This window comes from Arthrobotrys flagrans, assembly GCF_004000055.1.
Source record: "Arthrobotrys flagrans strain CBS H-5679 chromosome Unknown unitig_0, whole genome shotgun sequence".
In the NCBI taxonomy this organism is placed as follows: domain Eukaryota; kingdom Fungi; phylum Ascomycota; class Orbiliomycetes; order Orbiliales; family Orbiliaceae; genus Arthrobotrys; species Arthrobotrys flagrans.
In genome coordinates this window covers 7,959,966-7,978,035 of record NW_027137550.1, presented here as the reverse complement: position 1 = coordinate 7,978,035, position 18,070 = coordinate 7,959,966, and the positions used below count along the sequence as shown (strand labels likewise).

At 42.9% G+C, this 18,070-nt stretch overlaps 5 protein-coding genes across 5 annotated transcripts; 3 read left to right on the top strand and 2 right to left on the bottom strand.

Annotated features, from left to right (window-relative positions):
* Nucleotides 1-2,375: 2,375 nt before the first annotated feature.
* Nucleotides 2,376-2,808, top strand: DFL_005335 (uncharacterized protein; the record flags this gene model as incomplete). Its single annotated transcript, XM_067634578.1, has 3 exons — nucleotides 2,376-2,392; nucleotides 2,482-2,636; nucleotides 2,693-2,808. The coding sequence occupies 3 exons, from the start codon at nucleotides 2,376-2,378 to the stop codon at nucleotides 2,806-2,808; spliced, it is 288 nt and encodes a 95-aa protein (XP_067492632.1).
* Nucleotides 2,809-5,986: 3,178 nt separating this feature from the next.
* DFL_005334 (uncharacterized protein) lies at nucleotides 5,987-6,775 on the bottom strand (the record flags this gene model as incomplete). Its single annotated transcript, XM_067634577.1, has 1 exon — nucleotides 5,987-6,775. One exon carries the CDS (start codon nucleotides 6,773-6,775, stop codon nucleotides 5,987-5,989), a length of 789 nt encoding a protein of 262 aa, XP_067492631.1.
* Nucleotides 6,776-7,771: 996 nt separating this feature from the next.
* DFL_005333 (uncharacterized protein) lies at nucleotides 7,772-11,687 on the top strand (the record flags this gene model as incomplete). Its single annotated transcript, XM_067634576.1, has 7 exons — nucleotides 7,772-7,780; nucleotides 7,928-7,945; nucleotides 8,022-8,050; nucleotides 8,112-9,082; nucleotides 9,137-9,226; nucleotides 9,275-10,291; nucleotides 10,498-11,687. The coding sequence occupies 7 exons, from the start codon at nucleotides 7,772-7,774 to the stop codon at nucleotides 11,685-11,687; spliced, it is 3,324 nt and encodes a 1,107-aa protein (XP_067492630.1).
* Nucleotides 11,688-14,386: 2,699 nt separating this feature from the next.
* DFL_005332 (uncharacterized protein) lies at nucleotides 14,387-15,336 on the top strand (the record flags this gene model as incomplete). Its single annotated transcript, XM_067634575.1, has 2 exons — nucleotides 14,387-14,573; nucleotides 14,648-15,336. The coding sequence occupies 2 exons, from the start codon at nucleotides 14,387-14,389 to the stop codon at nucleotides 15,334-15,336; spliced, it is 876 nt and encodes a 291-aa protein (XP_067492629.1).
* A 246-nt stretch (nucleotides 15,337-15,582) lies between these two features.
* On the bottom strand, nucleotides 15,583-17,192 carry DFL_005331 (uncharacterized protein; the record flags this gene model as incomplete). Its single annotated transcript, XM_067634574.1, has 2 exons — nucleotides 15,583-17,111; nucleotides 17,177-17,192. The coding sequence occupies 2 exons, from the start codon at nucleotides 17,190-17,192 to the stop codon at nucleotides 15,583-15,585; spliced, it is 1,545 nt and encodes a 514-aa protein (XP_067492628.1).
* Nucleotides 17,193-18,070: the final 878 nt, after the last annotated feature.

Sequence of the window (18,070 nt, the reverse complement as noted above, 5' to 3'; positions counted from 1 at the left end):
TAGTTTTCTAGTTAAAGCAAACATTAATCTATAGAGCAAACATATCTGAAGGCCTCGCCAGCTTGCCCAGGCCTGGGAATTCTCTTTCCAGACCTTTTGAGGTCCTGTATCGGCCTCCTCCAGATCCTACAAATATACTAAAATAAAGATCGGAATGAATGTTGGGAATTGTGTTGTAGTGTTGTATTTTAAGATCGGTGAAGATCTATGATTAGCCTGCAATCACCGAATCTTTAGACCTCATATCTCGCCACACTCGCCCTTTATAATAAATCGGCAACATCATGTCTTTAGACCTTAGGAAACCGGCTAGGACTCCCAACGGCCTCTTCAAGTGTCGTATCTGCCCCCGAGCCCCATTTAGATCTTTTAAATGGTACGAAAAACACATTGAAACAGAACATCAATCCTTCATTTCTACATTATTAGAAAGCGGGGTAAATCAGACTATTATCTTTCAAGAAACACCGCCAGTAGACGCGAATAGTGCCGAGGAAGACCTGGATCACTCGGAAGCGACCCCGGAGAGCCCTCTTGTGCGAAATGACGAAATATCAGAAGATTTAAGTACTCGACAATCTAATCAACCAGAATCTTTTGTTCCTAGGCTGTCTCTCCCGGTCAAGGATGCAGGAGCCCCATTCGGTGCCTTCTCAGATCCGATAATCGCTCAGATGAAAAATAATCCATGGTTCCCTTTTACTAACTTAGAGAATTTTAAATTGGCAAAATGGTTTATCGAAGAAGATATTTCTCAAACGGCAATTAATCGGTATTTCAATCACGGGATAGGTTCAGGCGCCAGAAGTGTCGATGTAAAGTCATTCGAGTCTGCTTATAGCCTCCGTCAAATGATTCAGGAAATGGATGAAAGTCTTGGAATAAATTCATTCAAACAAGATGTATTTGATTTTGAAATTGAAGGCCATCCAGGATCGAAATATTTTTATCGAGATCCTATAGAAGTCATCGCGTATCTCTTGCGGCAACGTTCATACGCGCAGGAGATGCACTTCATACCTGAAAAAGTCTATAGTGAATCTGGAGAAAGACAATATACAGAACTATGGACAGCAGATTGGTGGCATAGCCAGCAGGAATCTTTACCGTCCGATCATAGCCTTGTACCGATCCTCTGTGCTTCCGACACGACCCATCTCACTAATTTCTCTGGTGACAAAAAGGCCTGGCCAATCTATCTTTCAATTGGTAATATCAACTCGAAATATCGAAATCAGCCTTCTAAGAACGCCTGGATGTTGCTCGCCTTGCTACCGATACCGCCCAAGAAGGGCCCGTTGCGGCCGTCGGAGAAGCGATTAATTGATTCAAAAATACAGAATCTTATAAGTCAAATCTTGGAACCTCTGAATATGTACCCTACGGGCCTACTTATGGGATGCGGAGATGGATATCAGCGAATATGTCATTTTCGTTTATGTGGATGGTTAGCAGATCATATGGAACATATTAATCTTCTTAGTATTATTCCTAAAGCCTGCCCTATCTGTACGGTACCGACTACGGCTCTCCAAGATTTCGATCAGGGCCTGGGATATCCTGTACGGGACTACAACTCTTATTCTGAACGATTAGATGATGGTGATGAGATTGGAAAAGCCCAATTACGTTTGGAGGGAGTGATAGGTTCGGCGGGGGCCTTCTTGGATCTGGGAATTACTGTAGCGGACCTACATAAGCCGGATCTCCTACACTGCATTTACTTAGGGATGATAAAACATCTTATGGAATGGATAATCAAATTTTTAAAAAAACATAAAAGGTTACAATTCTTCAATCAGTGCTGGGCTTCTGCACCAGCCTATCCCAAATTCCAACCGTTCCGCAGAGGCTATACACAGGTCTCCCAGTGGCAAGGAAAAGAAATGAGATCGGTTGTTAAGATTCTTGTTGCGACTTTAGCGAGCGCTTTGAGGGATCCATCGAGCCTTGAGAGGCCTGTTTTCGCCCAGGCGGTAAACTGTGTGAATGCTTTAATAAGTTTTGTTCTATATGCAACTTATCTTTCACATACTGAACAAACTCTTATAGATATGCAAAACCAGTTGCAAAGCTTTCATGATGGGAAAAATGTCTTCAGAGAATTTCGGGGGGCCCGAACGAGACCACAGCAGGCAGCTACAGGCATAGTAGGAGCGGTATCCAGCGATGAAGCTCTAGGTGAAAGTAGTGAAGACTCCTTAGAGGTTTCTGAAAATGGTAAGCTCACTTAGAAGTGTCTTCAGCCCTCTTCTTCTCCTGATCAGGGCTCTCTGGGAACTAACCGGGGCTAATGGCTATAGGACATTTTAATTTTATTAAAATGCATTTGATGACCCATTTTACTGATTCCATCAAAAAATTTGGTCAATTAAATGCTTAGTCAACAGAAGTAAGAGAGGCCTCGCATGTCGAACAGCTCAAAGAGGGATGGGCTCAATTTAATCACAGAGATGCATACGCTCAAATAATAGAACACAGATATCGAAAACATCAATTTAAAATGCGATTTTTTAATCTCGAACAATTAATAAAAGAAGGGGAGAAGATCAATAGGTTTGAGGAGGTCTATCCAAATTCGTTACCGGCTAAAAAGCAGCGCGAACAGTACCGCAAGAATAGACTAGGAATTGATGGTATGTTTATTGATATTTATTTTCTAATATTTCTAATCACGCTGACTCAGTCTTAGTCGGCTCTGTAAAGGCTCGTGCGGAACTATATAGTACGCCATCAATTAAAGTTGTAAATTTAACTCAATTGCAACCTAAAGTAGTCTTAAAATCTCCAGAAAATAAGAGTAAATAAATTACAATAGATTAGATTAAGCGTGAATACGCTGTACCGAACCTCAACTGGGCGTTATATGCCTATTTGAGAACCTTACCGGCCTCCCAGACATTTCTTCGACCAGACTTTCATCCTTCATCCTTAGCAGACTTCAGAGCGCAAGTATACAAGACCCTCGCGGTCCCGATTGAGGACTTTCAGCATAGAAATGTTTTTACTAATCATGTTATTCGAACTAATTTAAACTGGCAAAAGAAGGGTCCTCGAAAGGACTTCATCATCTTCCAGAAGTCTCATACGAGTCAATATGGAGATCTGAAAGAAAAAGCAGTAACTAAGCTAGAATTGTTATTGATTGTCCATAATGCAATTAGTAATAAGACCTTTCAACTAGCTTTTGTCACTGAGCTCAAGCCATACGCTGGGGGAACTATACAGAGCCCCCATGGTTTCGTTCGCCTCACCGAGCATCCTTTAGTGGATTATGAAAAAGAAAACCATCAATCTTATCGAAATATCATTCCAATTCGAGCTATTTTGGGTCTGGCCCATTTAATCTCCTATAGGACCGGTTCATATCTTCTCAATACCCACATCGATCTCAATACCTGGAATGAGATTTATTCTTATAACGATGAAAATATAGATTCAGATATCGATATTGATAATGGATCTGATATTGAAGAAGAGGAATATTATTTTGAAGTTTAAATGGGGGGTTTGTATAGGCCCGTGTCAGTTTTGTTGGGGTGCCGGGTGGCCCTATTAGGATGGAGCGCGATGGACTGGGATGGACCGCGATGGAGCGCGATGGACCGCGATGGAGCGCGATGGAGCGCGATGGAAAAGTGTTCCATCGGATGAAAGGGCTTCCATCCGATGGAATTAAGGAAATGTGTTTTTTTCCTGATGAAGTTTACTTTAAAAAATTTTATTAACTCTTAATTCTTATATTATAAACGCTTGTTTTATATATATAATAGTTGCCGATGCTTAAGTTTCTTTTGTCGCTTACCTCTCAAAATTAATTTTGATATTTTATTATAAGAGAAGTCTTAACTCCTATATCAATTCAAATAAATTTAAAATAGCTATAAAAAACTATAGCTATTAAATAATATTTTTGAATAATTATAAATATGTAAACATCGTGACTAATGAATAATTTGATTATAAAGCGGGAATAGATGTCTATGATATCATAAACTTGTATACTATAAAACTAGAGTTTATCGTAAATGTCGACTAATTATATTTAACTAGATCTGTGAGCTTTTAATTTCTTGCGAATTCGGATTTATTTATAGCATTGGAATTTAATATCTTCAGAGTTAATATCTCTGATAGTTGCTTTTATAGCCAACTTTGAAATAAAATAATCTGCTTATGCTTTAACTTAAATGATTAATATATTATCTCTAAAGTTAGCTATAATTTTAAATTCGAGCTTTTCGGTTATTATCGTGCGGATTTTTGTAGTTATAGCTTCTTTGTAAATAGCCGATGTCTGAAGTATTATTTTATAAATGTGTTTTACGTGTTTAAAGTTATTTTCAGTAAAATCCGGCCATCCTTTACTTTATAAAATGTTTAAGATTTTAATATTGTTGAGGTCTTGTTTGATTAAAAACCGAATTTGAGCTATTAAAACTTTATTAGCTGTTAGACTTTTACTAGAAATATCTTTTTAGCGATCGACACGGGTTTCGTGGCTCTTGTATTCTTCGATATCTAAATTAATACTCTATTCTGTAAGATGAGTACAAATTATATTAACAAAGAGTACGTTAGTAATTTTGATGTTTTAACGTTAATATAATACGTAATGTATATTCTTAATTGAAATTTTCTTTTATAAATATAAATAAATAATATAATTTTAATCATTATCAAGACGAGAATCTCGTAATCGAGGCATTATAAAATAATAATCCAAAATTTTATAAAGTTACAAAAGTGTTGTTTTTGTTATTTCGATTTGATTTTTGAGATTTTGAGAAATTTTTATTTTTGGAGCCGGGGGGTCCAAATTTCGCGCCATAGCTGACTAACCAGCTGGCGTGTGTCAACTTGCATGCAGATCGCGACCACCAGAATAGGTGTTAACCAACGACCCTGCTTCGATTCGGTACAATTTATTCCGAATTGTTACATATCAGCTACATAATATCATTCGAGGTAAACGAATCCCTAGTGTTTGAAAAAAATTCACCCAATACAATCGGGGACGAAATAATTTGAATAACTTGGGCATGTAGGACGTACGACATGGTTGGACTCGATTTCCCGAAGGCAGAAGCACAGAGTAGACTCATATTTCGCAAGATCAGATTATCTAACCATCGATTACTAAGTTTCACTGCTTGGCACGGCCCAAGATATTATTTAACTCATCCCTCAGCAGTTTCTTTGTAGGTTGGAAAGCATCAGGCCAGTATGAAATGGAACACACATTAAGCTAAAATATCACGATGCTTTCGAGCTTGCCCAATTGGCAAGCCTAAGTCGGCCGAGTCAACACGGTACTTTGTGGTATAAATGGCAGTCAACGAGGGCGATGTCGAAAGATGTAGTTTCTCATTATCGATAACTCCATTATCCTTTATTGCACTTTAGAGTTCTGTACGAGATCTTCGGTTCTCCATCCCATGAAGAGCGTCTAAAGAATCTTGCACGCCTCTGGAGCCCCGACGCTCTTTTCGTCGATTCTTTCGGTGCCTTTAAGTCTCATCAGGAAGTTTCAAATGCTATTACCAGGTTGCAGCAGGAAGGTTGGGTATTTAGCGGATTGAGTAAGCTATACTTTTCCTTCAGTATATCTCTATATTAGACGGCTATGTGGAATTTTAAGCAGCTAATAGGGAGTATGTCTTAAGATAGACGAGATTCAGATCTCCGTCAAACAGTGAAATTGGGGTGGCGAGATTGCGTTGGGGGTATGGAAAGCTAGGAGAAGAGCCGGAGTTGAGGGGGGTTGGATGTCATTTCTGTGAAGGATGGGAAAGTTGAAAGGCTTTATACCTTTTTGGATAGCAAGCCGGACAACCGAGTATATAATGTACGCAGTGTTAATTTTCATGACCTTTGTGCAGAGTTTAAAAATGAATATAGCCTGTTACATTGCAGATAGCGATATTAACATCTAGTTTGCTGTATCCGAAATTTATACGTATCATGAAGTTTGTAGTTAATATAATTAGCCACTGACTCCGAATTTTTCTCCACCTCCTTCTAGCCATTCTAGTTCTTCGCTCGTCGGTTCCCTTCCCAAACAATTATTCCGATGTGGATATCTCCCAAATCTTTCCACGATCTTGACGTGAATATTTTCAAAATTTTCAATATTCTCCACGAACCCCGCGATCTCTTTATCCTCCCTTGTTTCCTCTTTCAGCTCTTCCAATATGTTGATAAAGGCTTTATGGTCCGCCAATTTCTCAGAATGCATCAGAGGTATATAGAACCATTGTCGGTAAGGTAGTGAATGTCGAATTCCCGGGAAGAGATCCCATCTTGTACTTGAACTCCCAACAGGCATCGAGATGATATGCCTCGCTAAAGAAACAGCAATCGGATCATAATGACCATAGACTAACGGTAGCGTTTCCTTTGTCCGGTATAAATTCCGGGGTATTTGATCCAACAAGATCATGAAACTCAACGCGATTTTTGTCTTGGCTTCTGCATCCCCGCCGTCTTCCGCCACCTCGATTTCGGCGACAAATGGCGCTGCAATTTCTGCATCGGTGAGACCTTTTATAGGGAAATTGGAAGGGGAGATTGAAGTGATAGCGGGGTTGAGGTGGTGGTGGCAGAGTTTATCGAATGCCGCTTTTGCTTCTTTGGAGCCGGTGAACCAGCGTTGTGTTGCTTCTTCGGTGGGGGATTTGGCACCCCATGGGAGGCCGGAGAACCAGAGGTCTCGAATGCTTTGGTAGAGAGTGGGTGTGAAGATTGCCTTATTTAAGGCGCGGGGGGTAGCCATGTCGCTGGTGTCAATACCAATACTCGCGGAGACACTAGCGGCGCAATGAGAACACTATCAACTAATAGTAATTGACTAGGAATCGAGGTCGTTGGAATTTGGTTTCGCCTATTATAGCGCGCCCCCGGATTTAACCGTACTAATAACTGTTATAATATATACAGCCACAATTACGAATTGTAGGTTGCCGGCTACGGCGCTGGTGAATTAGCAGGCTGGTTTGCAGGCAGACAGGCTATTAGCTAGTTCACAGGCAGGCAGGCTACCAACTGGTTCACAAGCAGACTAGCTACTAGCTAGTAAATAGGTAGGCTAGCTACTGGCTAATTCACAAATAGTTTCGTAATAGTACCAGCCTACCTACAAATACCAGCCCGCTTGGGAATTAGTTAGTAACCCATCAGCCTATAAACTAGCTAATAGCTAGCCTGCCTACGAACCAGCTAGCTAATTCGCCAACCAATAGCTAGTTTGCCTATAAACCATTCTGTTAATCCACTAGCTAGTAGTTTGTTTACTTGTAAATAAGTTATTAGCCTACCTACCTGCGAACTAGCTTATTAATTCACTAGCTAGTAGCCAGCCTATCTATGAACCAGCTAGTAACCTGCCTGCTTGTGAATTAGTTATTAACTAGTTAGCCTATAAATTCACCAGCGCTGTAGCCGGCAACCTACAATTCGTAATTGTGTTGTATATATATATTACAACAGTTACTTGTACGGTTAAATCAACAGAATCGCTGTCTTAGAGTATTTCGGAACAGCCTGCGATTTTTCACTGTCCCCGATGAGCCTACATACGAGACACTCGATCTCGAACTTTAGGAGAATACTTTACTATAACTAGTAGCTAATGCTTTGCAGTGTTTGATCGGCAGCAGCCTGTGGGGGTGGCTCGAGGTGTGCATGGACAACTCATTACGCGAACTCAGCCTCCTTGCTAGGATGAAATAATTCGTTCAGCCTTCTCTCGGCACTGGACTCTTAGGGCGATATGTTTAGAGTTCGTGATGGCCTGAGTTAGACCGCACAGCAGACGTTCCCGCCGACCTTGTGGCGGACGACGAAGCCTAGCTAATTCACTCAGTGATCCGGCAACTACCTAGATGCTTAGCTAGGGACAAGTACAAGTTACATCGACCCTTCGTAGCTAAACTCGATTGTCTATGTAAGTAGCTGTGATATATCCTTTAAACGCTGTGTTGTATATATGTGTATACGTACTGATGCAATTCAATTTCTAGTTCTTCTTGGGCCCACAAGCAATTGAGGGGTGTGGCCCACTTGCTAGTATGCAAAATGATAAGGTGGGGAGCACAGAACAGTGATGACAGTGAGGAGGAGGAGGATTCCTTCCAGGCGCCAATGGGCGGAATCACTCGGGACGATTATACAATCGGATGGATATGCGCCTTACCTATTGAAATGGCTGCTGCCAAAATCATGCTGGATAGAATTAACGTCGAAGCGCCAAGAATACCCGGCGACAATAATTGCTACATACTCGGATCGATTGGTCATCACAACGTTGTGATTGCTTGTCTGCCCTCAGGAGGCTACGGTACTATAAATGCTGCGGTAGCGGCTGGGCAATTGCAAGCTGGCTTTCCATCTGTAAAATGTTATTTGATGGTTGGCATAGGCGGAGGATTACCAAACAAGACAGCCGATATTCGACTAGGCGATATAGTCGTCAGCACACCAACAAGAGACCTTCCAGGAGTTATTCAGTATGATTTGGGGAAAGCAGGTGCTGGGGGACTCTTTGAACGGGTCGGAGTACTAGATAAACCACCTCTCTTGCTCCGGACTGCAGTCAGTAAACTACGAGCAGATCACGGGATCCAAAAATCAAGAGTCTCTGGCTTTATCAAAAGGGCCGTCAAAAAATATCCTTGCAATAAGGCAAATTTCACCTATCCTGGAGCAGATCAAGACCGACTTTTCGAAGCTGAATACGACCACTATGGAGGTAATACATGCAAATATTGCGATACTAAAAGGCTGGTCATACGAAGTGAACGAGAGAATTATCGCCCTAAAATTCACTATGGTTTGATTGCATCTGGTAATCAAGTAATCAAACACGGGCAGACTAGAGAGAAGATTGCCAAGGATCTTGGTGTATATTGTGTCGAGATGGAAGCCGCTGGTCTGATGGATGCCTTTCCATGCTTAGTGATTAGAGGAATTTGTGATTACTCAGACTCTCATAAAAACAAGCAATGGCAGGGGTATACAGCGGCTGTGGCGGCTGCATATGCTAAAGAGTTACTCTTGGTTGCACTTCCTGCAGTGGAAATAGGTCCGTTGATTGTTTGCTTTGTTTTGGTATATATGTGGGCTAACTTGTTACAAGAGGATCTTGAAACGATCTTTCTACGGTCGCTGACCTTCCGAGAGATTGACGATCAACAGAACAATATAGAGAAGCCTCTTTCTAGCACTTGTGACTGGTTTTTTAATACAAAAGTTTTTTAGAAATGGCAAAATCGAGATGAGTTGGAGGGGCATAACGGGGTGCTCTGGATCAAGGGCAAACCAGGCGCTGGGAAGTCAACCCTTATGAAGCATGCTTTAAAGCATTGCAAGCGCAACTTTTCAAATAATATAATCACAGCTTACTTCTTTAACGCTCGCGGTACCGACCGACTCGAAAAGTCTTTCCAGGGGATGCTCAGATCACTACTATATCAGCTCTTAGATCAAAACCATCGATTACGCGAAAACTTCATTTCCCGATTTCTCGATAAGCGAAAAAAGCATGGGCGGGAAGAGTTGGATTGGTCTAGGAATGAGCTCAAAGAAATGCTCTCGGAAGCTATGGCTCGGATTCGGCAACCTATTATGCTATTCGTGGATGCGCTGGACGAGTGCGACGAAGCAGAAGTACGTATCGTTGTGGCGTACTTGGAAGATTTGAGCTTAGCTGCTATTACGTACGGGACCAACTTCAGCCTCTGCCTATCGAGCCGCCATTATCCAAGTATTACTATGCGAAAGAATCTCGAGCTAGTTGTGGAATCACAAGCCAGTCATGATCAAGACATCTCCATCTATATTGAAACAAAGTTTAGGCCAGACAATCAATCCATTAAGCTCGCACTCTCCGCTGGGACAGAAGGTGTCTTCATGTGGGTTGTTCTTGTTGTCGAGATTCTTAACCAAGCCTTCGATGAAGGCCATCTCACTGCCGTGAGCAAGAGGCTCATGGAGGTACCCAGCGGTCTTGATGAGGTCTTTTTAGCGCTGCTAGAGGAAGACAGTCCGCATAAAGAAGAGACTGTTCTTATTCTCCAGTGGATGTTATTCGCAAAAAGCAGGATGAAACCAAAGGAACTATATCATGCGGTAATAGCCGGAATAGAGCCGGAAAACTTAGGGCCTTTAGATGGGACCCTTCATGACGACGAAGCAATCAAGCGATTTATCACGAGTACCTCGAGAGGCCTTGGTTTTTATAATAGTAAAATCAATCTAAGGTTTGGTCCTTGGATGAAGACCGGCAAAGCGCGTAATTGGTGAAAAAAAATTTTATATCAAGAAGAATCTTTTAGAGTAAAAAAATTTAAGTTAAGAGTAATAGAAAAATAAATAATAGTCGATATAATTAAACCTAAAATCAGACTGTCGAGATTAGAGGGAAAGGCAGCCATCCGCAATTCATACACGAGACTGTAAGAGACTTCCTACTACGGAAAAGGAGGCTCGAAACACTAGATCCAGCCCTCAAGCCTCACATTCCCGGCGTAAGCCATAAAAGGCTCGCCGAATGCTGCTTATCATACCTCCAGATGAAATTCTTGAGGTGGTCCACTCAAACACTTGAGGGATATAAGTCTTCGCAGGCTTCGTATCCGTTTTTGGATTATGCGTCTTGGAATATCTTCACTCACGTACAGCAGTCATTGATGGACGAAAATGATCTACAGCATTTCTTGGCATCCCTACAGCAGCCTAAGATGCTTAGAAGGCTACTAGACACCTACAATCGTATGGGTTACTTTTCCACTCGCGATACATATGGTGCAGAATCAAATCTCCTTCACATTCTGGTCATGCACGACTGTCCAACCCTGGTCAAAGTTTTACTTAGTGACCCTAGTATAGATGTCAACGCCGTAGGCGAGTGCTATGGTACAGCATTAGGAGTAGCCATAAGCGCCGCTATTGTGGGTATGAAATCCATAGAGATGATCAAGATACTCATTGATGCCGGTGCCGATGTTAATGCGCAATTTCAGCCGTACCAAACTCTGCTAGAAGCTACAGCGACGCTTCGTCAGTCTAGGAATGATCAAGCTCGCGGTGGAGAAGCTGACTTTGGTACGAATATCACAATTATGAAAATATTGTTAGCAGCTGGTGCAGATCAGGGAGGACCTTACGGTAGCGTGCTACAAACTGTTATTACAAGGGCCGCTTCTCGACGCTATACATATGGGGTCCCGGTTGACCGTATGGATTCACTTCCCACTATGGTACGAAAGCTACTGAAAGCCGGAGCTGATGTCAATGCACAAAGTGGCCACTATGGTAATGCATTACAAGCAGCAGCCGCCATCTGTCCTTATCTGAATTACGAAACCGGGGTGGATCTTATCCAATCCCTTCTAGGGGCCGGTGCTAATGTTAACGCCCGTGGCGGCTGCTACGGTAATTCACTCCAGGCTGTTGCAGTCTATGGCGTGGACCTGCTCCATGATCAGGAGGACAGTGGAATTTCCGACGATACGCCTTTCCCTACAACCAAAATCCTTCAAATGCTTTTAGATGCCGGGGCTGACGTCAGAGCAGGAGGAGGTTACTATGGAACAGCGCTACAAGCAGCTGTTGGGAGTGCTGTTTATATCCTTGACCATTTTCCTCAGCAGCTCATGACAATCTACAACCGCATACCAGGATTATAAACACATTCAGACTTAAGCACGGCCGCGATAAATTTTGTTCAGATATTACTAGAAGCAGGTGCCGATGTCAATGCACAGATGGGCTTTTATGGCAATCCGCTTCAGGCATCAATAATCTGCACTAGTCTCAGCGATAAATTCGAAGCAATTCGGTTGCTCTTGAGTATTGGAGCTGGCATCCAAGTAAGGAGTCGAAATCTTGTCCTGTCTCACTCAAAAGTATTTCAAAGCTTCATACAGAACCAATCAAAGCCTTACGGAGGTGCAGGACTTAAAATTGCAGAAATGCTTCTGAAAGAGGGCGCCATTACCAGCACCAAAATCAGACACGCTATCGAGAGTGAACTCCACATAATACTGCCTCCGCAGTCCAAGAGAGTACTACATATCAAACCCAAACGTATGGATCGAACACAGCCTCCCGTATCGCAGCGGAAAAGGACTTGATAAATCCGAGAAAGATTAGGTGATGTGGGAAAGCCTGACTGTGTATATGTATGTATGTATGTATGTATGTATGTATGTATGTATGTATGTATGTATGTATGTATGTATGTATGTATTTAGCATTGTTGTCTTTCGACGATGGGATAATGAGGTCGTTAAATTCCTATTCTGCACAGCCGAATGGCTCATATGTTGGCCAGAATGTTGGAATAGTGTTATTATCCACCGACACTTCGATTGACAGCCCAATAGATTCTATATGTTGATGTCCGGCATCGCGTATGATCGTAGTTAGCATCGACAAGCAGGGACCATGAGACGTTATTGATGGCATGCCAGATCTGTTAGTGTAGCCTCAAAGGAAATGTCTATTCTGGAGACAAGGCTATTCGAAGGCAGTTTGATAGGTGGATTACCTATTAAATTATCCTGGGACCCGGGAACTTGTTTATTCTTGGGTATTTTAGCACCCTCATTAAAGAGATCGAGGCTTTGCATGCATGGTAGTCGGCCGTGCTGAAGCAATGTCGAGAGCTTTGGTACAAATATTTAGCCCCGCGCTTGTAACCACCTTAAAGTGTTTGGCGAATATTGTAGCGGCTAGGGGTAAAATAACGGATATCTTGAAGGTATGTTGGTAAGTGAGCTCGCTTTGACATAGTCAGAAACCTTTCTCCCGGTCAGGAAATTTCATTATCCGATAAATTATAAAGCAGGTACACAGTGGCCTTCCCTACTCTTACCTAGCCAGTAGTTGACTGGGGCCTTAACTAAGCAGTTTATTCGGCGTCTAGCCTGGGTATCGATCGTATACTCGTATACGCATATCGAATATATATTGACCGCGGTACCGTCACCGACGATTAAAATGCTACAAAAGTATGCGGGTTTCGAACTTTGATCACATAAATTGGTCTGGAGTTCGAGTTGTGTCTTAAATGCTCGTCGAGTTCACTGTGATCTCAAGGTCAAACCGAGCATAAAGAGGCTGAACACTCTCAAACTTCGGCATGAATGAGAAGGATGAGTTGTCACGTCAACTCTTGTAAAGATCTCTCAATTTTTAACCCGTGGTTTTATTAATGATCTAGTAATAGCCATTCGTGTACGGGTATGTATTCGGCACTCTAACGAAGCCGAAGATATAGATAGAGATCTAGTTTTTATAAATTCAAAGCTCCTATATTTTATTAGCAGGCTAGTTAGGACCTAAGATGGAGAATAATAATCTGGGCCCAGATGCTTATTGTTATATTGGCAACGTCCCAAAGTTCGATATCGCCTGATATGTTCATATGAAAACTCGATTTGCCCCTTTTAGATTTCGTAGCCTTGGATTGCTTCTTAATTACGAAAGTATTGATCATTTGGCTGCAAATACATATAAGCCCAGAAAATGAAGTCTAGTTGGCCAATTGATAGCTCACGCATGGCCCATACATATGCATGGTTTGTTCGGCTTTCGAGAATGATCTCAAAAGTTTCCATGCTCGATGATCTATACCGGTATCCACGTACGCGTAACCGCGCTGGGATCGAGGTTTCATGGTGCCCTTCTACCCGTGCTCTGTAGCTACTGTATGCATATGTGTACTTCGTATGCCGGTTCTTTCGCGGATTCGTCGTGGCTGATCGATAGGCTCACTATCCTCGTTAGTTTGATGGCTCAGCCATTCCTTAAACCAGGATGCACCAAGCCTTGCCACAGCATGCAATCTGCAACATCAACTCATCCTCAACCCTCATTATCAATGGTGGTTTGATAATCTATTAAATCCGGTTTCCGAACGATATATCGATATGGCGGGGTTTCCTAAATCTAGCAATTAGTCCGGCCGGACGTCACATCTACTTCCGATTCGGCGACCCCACTAACTACTCACTTCCTTAGTAGCTCGGCGACAATTTTAAGGATCGCATTGCACTACACTCTGCGGCGCATATTAAACTCAAAGACGATCCCAGCCCCTGTTTTGCTCACGCGACCAAATCTCCACGCGTTTTCCCGACACTAGCACTTCACGATACTAAAACCATCCACTTCCTAGCTTCAAAATATCGATTGCGCAATTCCGTTTGTTCAGTTTATTACGTACTATGGTGGGTCTATGGCCTATAAAAGATTAACACTACCCTCTTGTCTTATCGTTCTTGTATTGGGCCTATGGACTTTGATATCCTCCTCACCCAAGTTTTTCCATCTCTCCCCGTCGTATTTCGGCCCATTTTCATCTGATAAACCGTCAAAGTCAATGGCGTCTACAATAAAGATCGTTTGTGTGTCAGATACGCACAATGACGACTGTGCATCAAAAATCCCGGATGGAGATATCTTCATACATGCTGGGGATATGACCGATTTCGGTACTTTGGAGGAGCTTCAGAAAGCATATAATTGGATAATATCGCTTCCTCATAGGACTAAAATTGTGGTAGCAGGTAGGCTCACCGGGCGCCCCAAAATCTAACTTACAGCGCTTGGAATTTGATATATATTTATATCTTTCATACAGGAAATCATGACTTTGGCCTCGACTCAAATCATCCAGGGTTTCTTCCTGAAACCGTTGAACTTTTCACATCGGACGCAGCTAGAGCTGCTGGAATCAATTACATCAACCGAAACGTTCAGACTTTCACCAATTACACAGCTAATTCCGCTAATGAACCAGAACTTCGTGTGTACGGAAATCCTTGCCAACCAGAGTTTATTGGCAAGCCATACGCCTTCATATATCGTCCATACCCTTCGGATACCTCAACAAAGGCATGGGAGACTGCACCAACTCATGATGATAACGTGCACATCTGGGTCATGCATTCACCACCACTAAACCGATTGGACTCTATCAATAAGAAATATAAAGAGCTGGGATTAACCGGATGCGAAGTACAAGCAAAGAAAATTGCAACCGCAAAACCTTTACTTTGCGTCTTCGGCCACTATCACTTTAGTCGGGGAGTGGAAAGAGTGAAGTGGGAGAAAGATGGGGATGGAATTGAAAAGAGTGAGATCTTGAGTATGTCCGCAGAGAGACAGCTTGAGGAAGGGGGGACTGGGCCTGCGTCTGTCAGTGAATTCGATTTCACCGATTTGGAGGTAGGGAGGGAGACTATTTTTGTAAACGCAGCCTGGAAAACTATGGATAAAACGCCTGGCGCGGCAACAAACGACCCCATTATTATTACTCTCACCTTGTAGTTAATGTTGTTCTGAGATATTATATCCGGTGCCAATATTGAGGCTTTTAGCTTCTACTTCAAAATATTCTCTACACAGTGACTCATTCGGATTCTCTGCTATGAAAGTTCTTTGTTACATTAGCAGGATTGCATTAATTAACCGAAAGATTTCTTAGGCTAGCATAATCAACATACAAATCGCGATATCAAACCACTGACCAAGGAAAAAAACTACGCCTGCTATCAATAATTAATCTGCTAACCTCTAGGCGCGTGCTTTAACTGGACCAAGAAGATTTGCGCCATAGCTAGCTCCACCCCGCATGTACAGTTTCGGAATCATCCAGTCCTCGGGTCCCGATATACCCCATCCTCTAGCAACCGCTGTCACAATAAGAATACCCACCGCTAAAATCTGCGAGTATATAGTAGCCACAAGTGAGCTTGCAATGAGTAAAGCAACACTGATACCCAAAAAGAGGAGAAACCATCCGATGCACAAATACCATGAAACAGGACGAACCATCTTCAATTTACTTGAGCAAAGGGCTTCCACGATATCCCGACGAACCTTGCAAGTCCCTCCTCCACTTATGTGGAATTCCGACCCATTGAGGTATCCAAAGTTCAGTGTCAAGTATTCCTTTCGTTGTTCTGTTGGATTTTGACCTCCCCAGAAGGATGGCGAAGCGGCAAGCTCATATGCTTGATCGATCCTTTCTTCGATGTAGCTAGGAATTCTTTTCTCATCTGGAATAATCTGAACGCGGGGATTCCCGCCAATCATGAGAAGTCCGACGGAACCAAAAGCCCATGCAAACAGAGACGCAATTTGAATTAAAAACGGCAGTGAACGTCTGAAAACATTTTTTTCAAACATTGCGAAGGCTACAGCGATAACCAAAAAAGTTGTTATGAGATTAAACAAGATTAACGTGTACTTGAGGGTTGTAAAAACCTTTCCGAGTCGCTCATCAACTTGGAAATCCCGTGCTAGGACGTCTTTCCATTGTTCATGATACGGGTGCTTAAGGAGACCCATTGCCACTAATACCACACTTACATATTGCCAACGAGCCTGCTCATCTATGGTATATGTAGCTCCATCTTTTGGGCGTAGGAGCTCACACATGTAAGCATTTCCCCCACGACTTCCATCGATCAGTTTACTAGGCCTTGACATGTTGAACTCCCTATCGCCATCCACCAGTAGTTTCACCCATTTCTTCACCATCTTAGGCTTAGAGCCAGAAGCTGAATCCCTCTGGGATCCCCAAGTAGTAAATCTGTGAAGGCCTTTCTCAAACATTGAGGCTGTCGAGGCTTTGCGCTCGCGCCCACCAGGAGTTGGAGGTTCGGCACCTTCCGCCACCACATATTCGGTGGGGGAATCAAAATGGATGGAATCCCAAACTTCGATTCTATTGCGTATAGAACATGTGAAGTACTGGTAGAGAACATTCATGGGACAGTTAACCCCAAAACTCGAGGACCAGTTGTCTTGACCCCACTGCACACTCCGTTGCATTATCTGCCAGCTGCCACGAGGCTGAATGCCGATAAGCAGACAACCGAGCGGGGCACTATTCCACCACTGCGGCTGGTCGGCAGCAATTCCTGCATCGCTAACAAGCATAGCAAGTAGTTGGACCGAATTTGCGTTCAAACTTTCGGTCCATTGTGGAGAATCCGTATCACGAATCGCTGGTCCAAGACTTGTGGAGTTTGTGGAGTTTGTGCTTGTTTGAAGAAGCTGTGTGGTGTTCGATTCGAGGAACTGAAGGATAGAACTTGCTATCTTGGCTGTCAGCGCGATATACCATGTCATGCAGAAAATTCCTAGGGTAGATGCTACTAACTGTCTATTGGCGCCATGAGGAAACGCAAATCTTGTTTGAAAGTGCAATCCAACAATACCTTATACACGTAGATCGTCTTTTCAACCAAAATGGCGCAAGATGTTTTAAAAATAATATCATTCAAAGGCTAGAGTAGATGGCTACATACAGCTCAAATCTGTCGACTCGGGTGGATTAGGAGAATCAAAGAAGGGCTGCTGGATCAAAGGCCCCAGCCATGGATATATAATACCTTCGCCCCTTAATAAAATCATTACTCATAGTACATGGAGTATCAGGTTGCCGTTTATTTTTTGTCATATTCGCCGCGTGTTCAAGTATGGAAACATGGTAGGGTATAGTAAGGTATGCTGCAAGGAATTCCGGGGCAACATCTCTGCTACCCCAAAAACTGTGTGATGAGGGAACGAGGCTACCCTAAGGCGGGATTGTCCGGCGCCAGCATAAAATTTCTAGAGTAGTAAGGGCGCCAAAAATATGTTACACGAGATATAAGCAGGTAGCACACGTGCAGTTCGCGAATGTGGGCAGCCTTGTAGCTCGCGGACGAATGCAGACTACGCAGTGCAGTGCGGGGAGCTGGAAATTCCCGAGAACGAAGGAGCTTTCGCCAAACGTAAACGTGTGCGGCTGAAATCCTGCAGATAAGGTCGTGATCCTTACTAACCACTATCACGCAATCCATGTCCTGGTGTGGTGAAGGAATGCAGAAGCCGCACCCGGGTAAATTCGATATGAAAAGCAGAGGAGGGCTTTCGTTGTTGTATAACATTATCGAGGACAGCTGGGATTTGGTACATAGTGCACAGAGCTCATGATAATAGCGATTTCCAAATACCCCAGCCTTGGAAAGCACTCTTCCCCTTGTGGGACCTGGGTACGAGGCCAGTACTG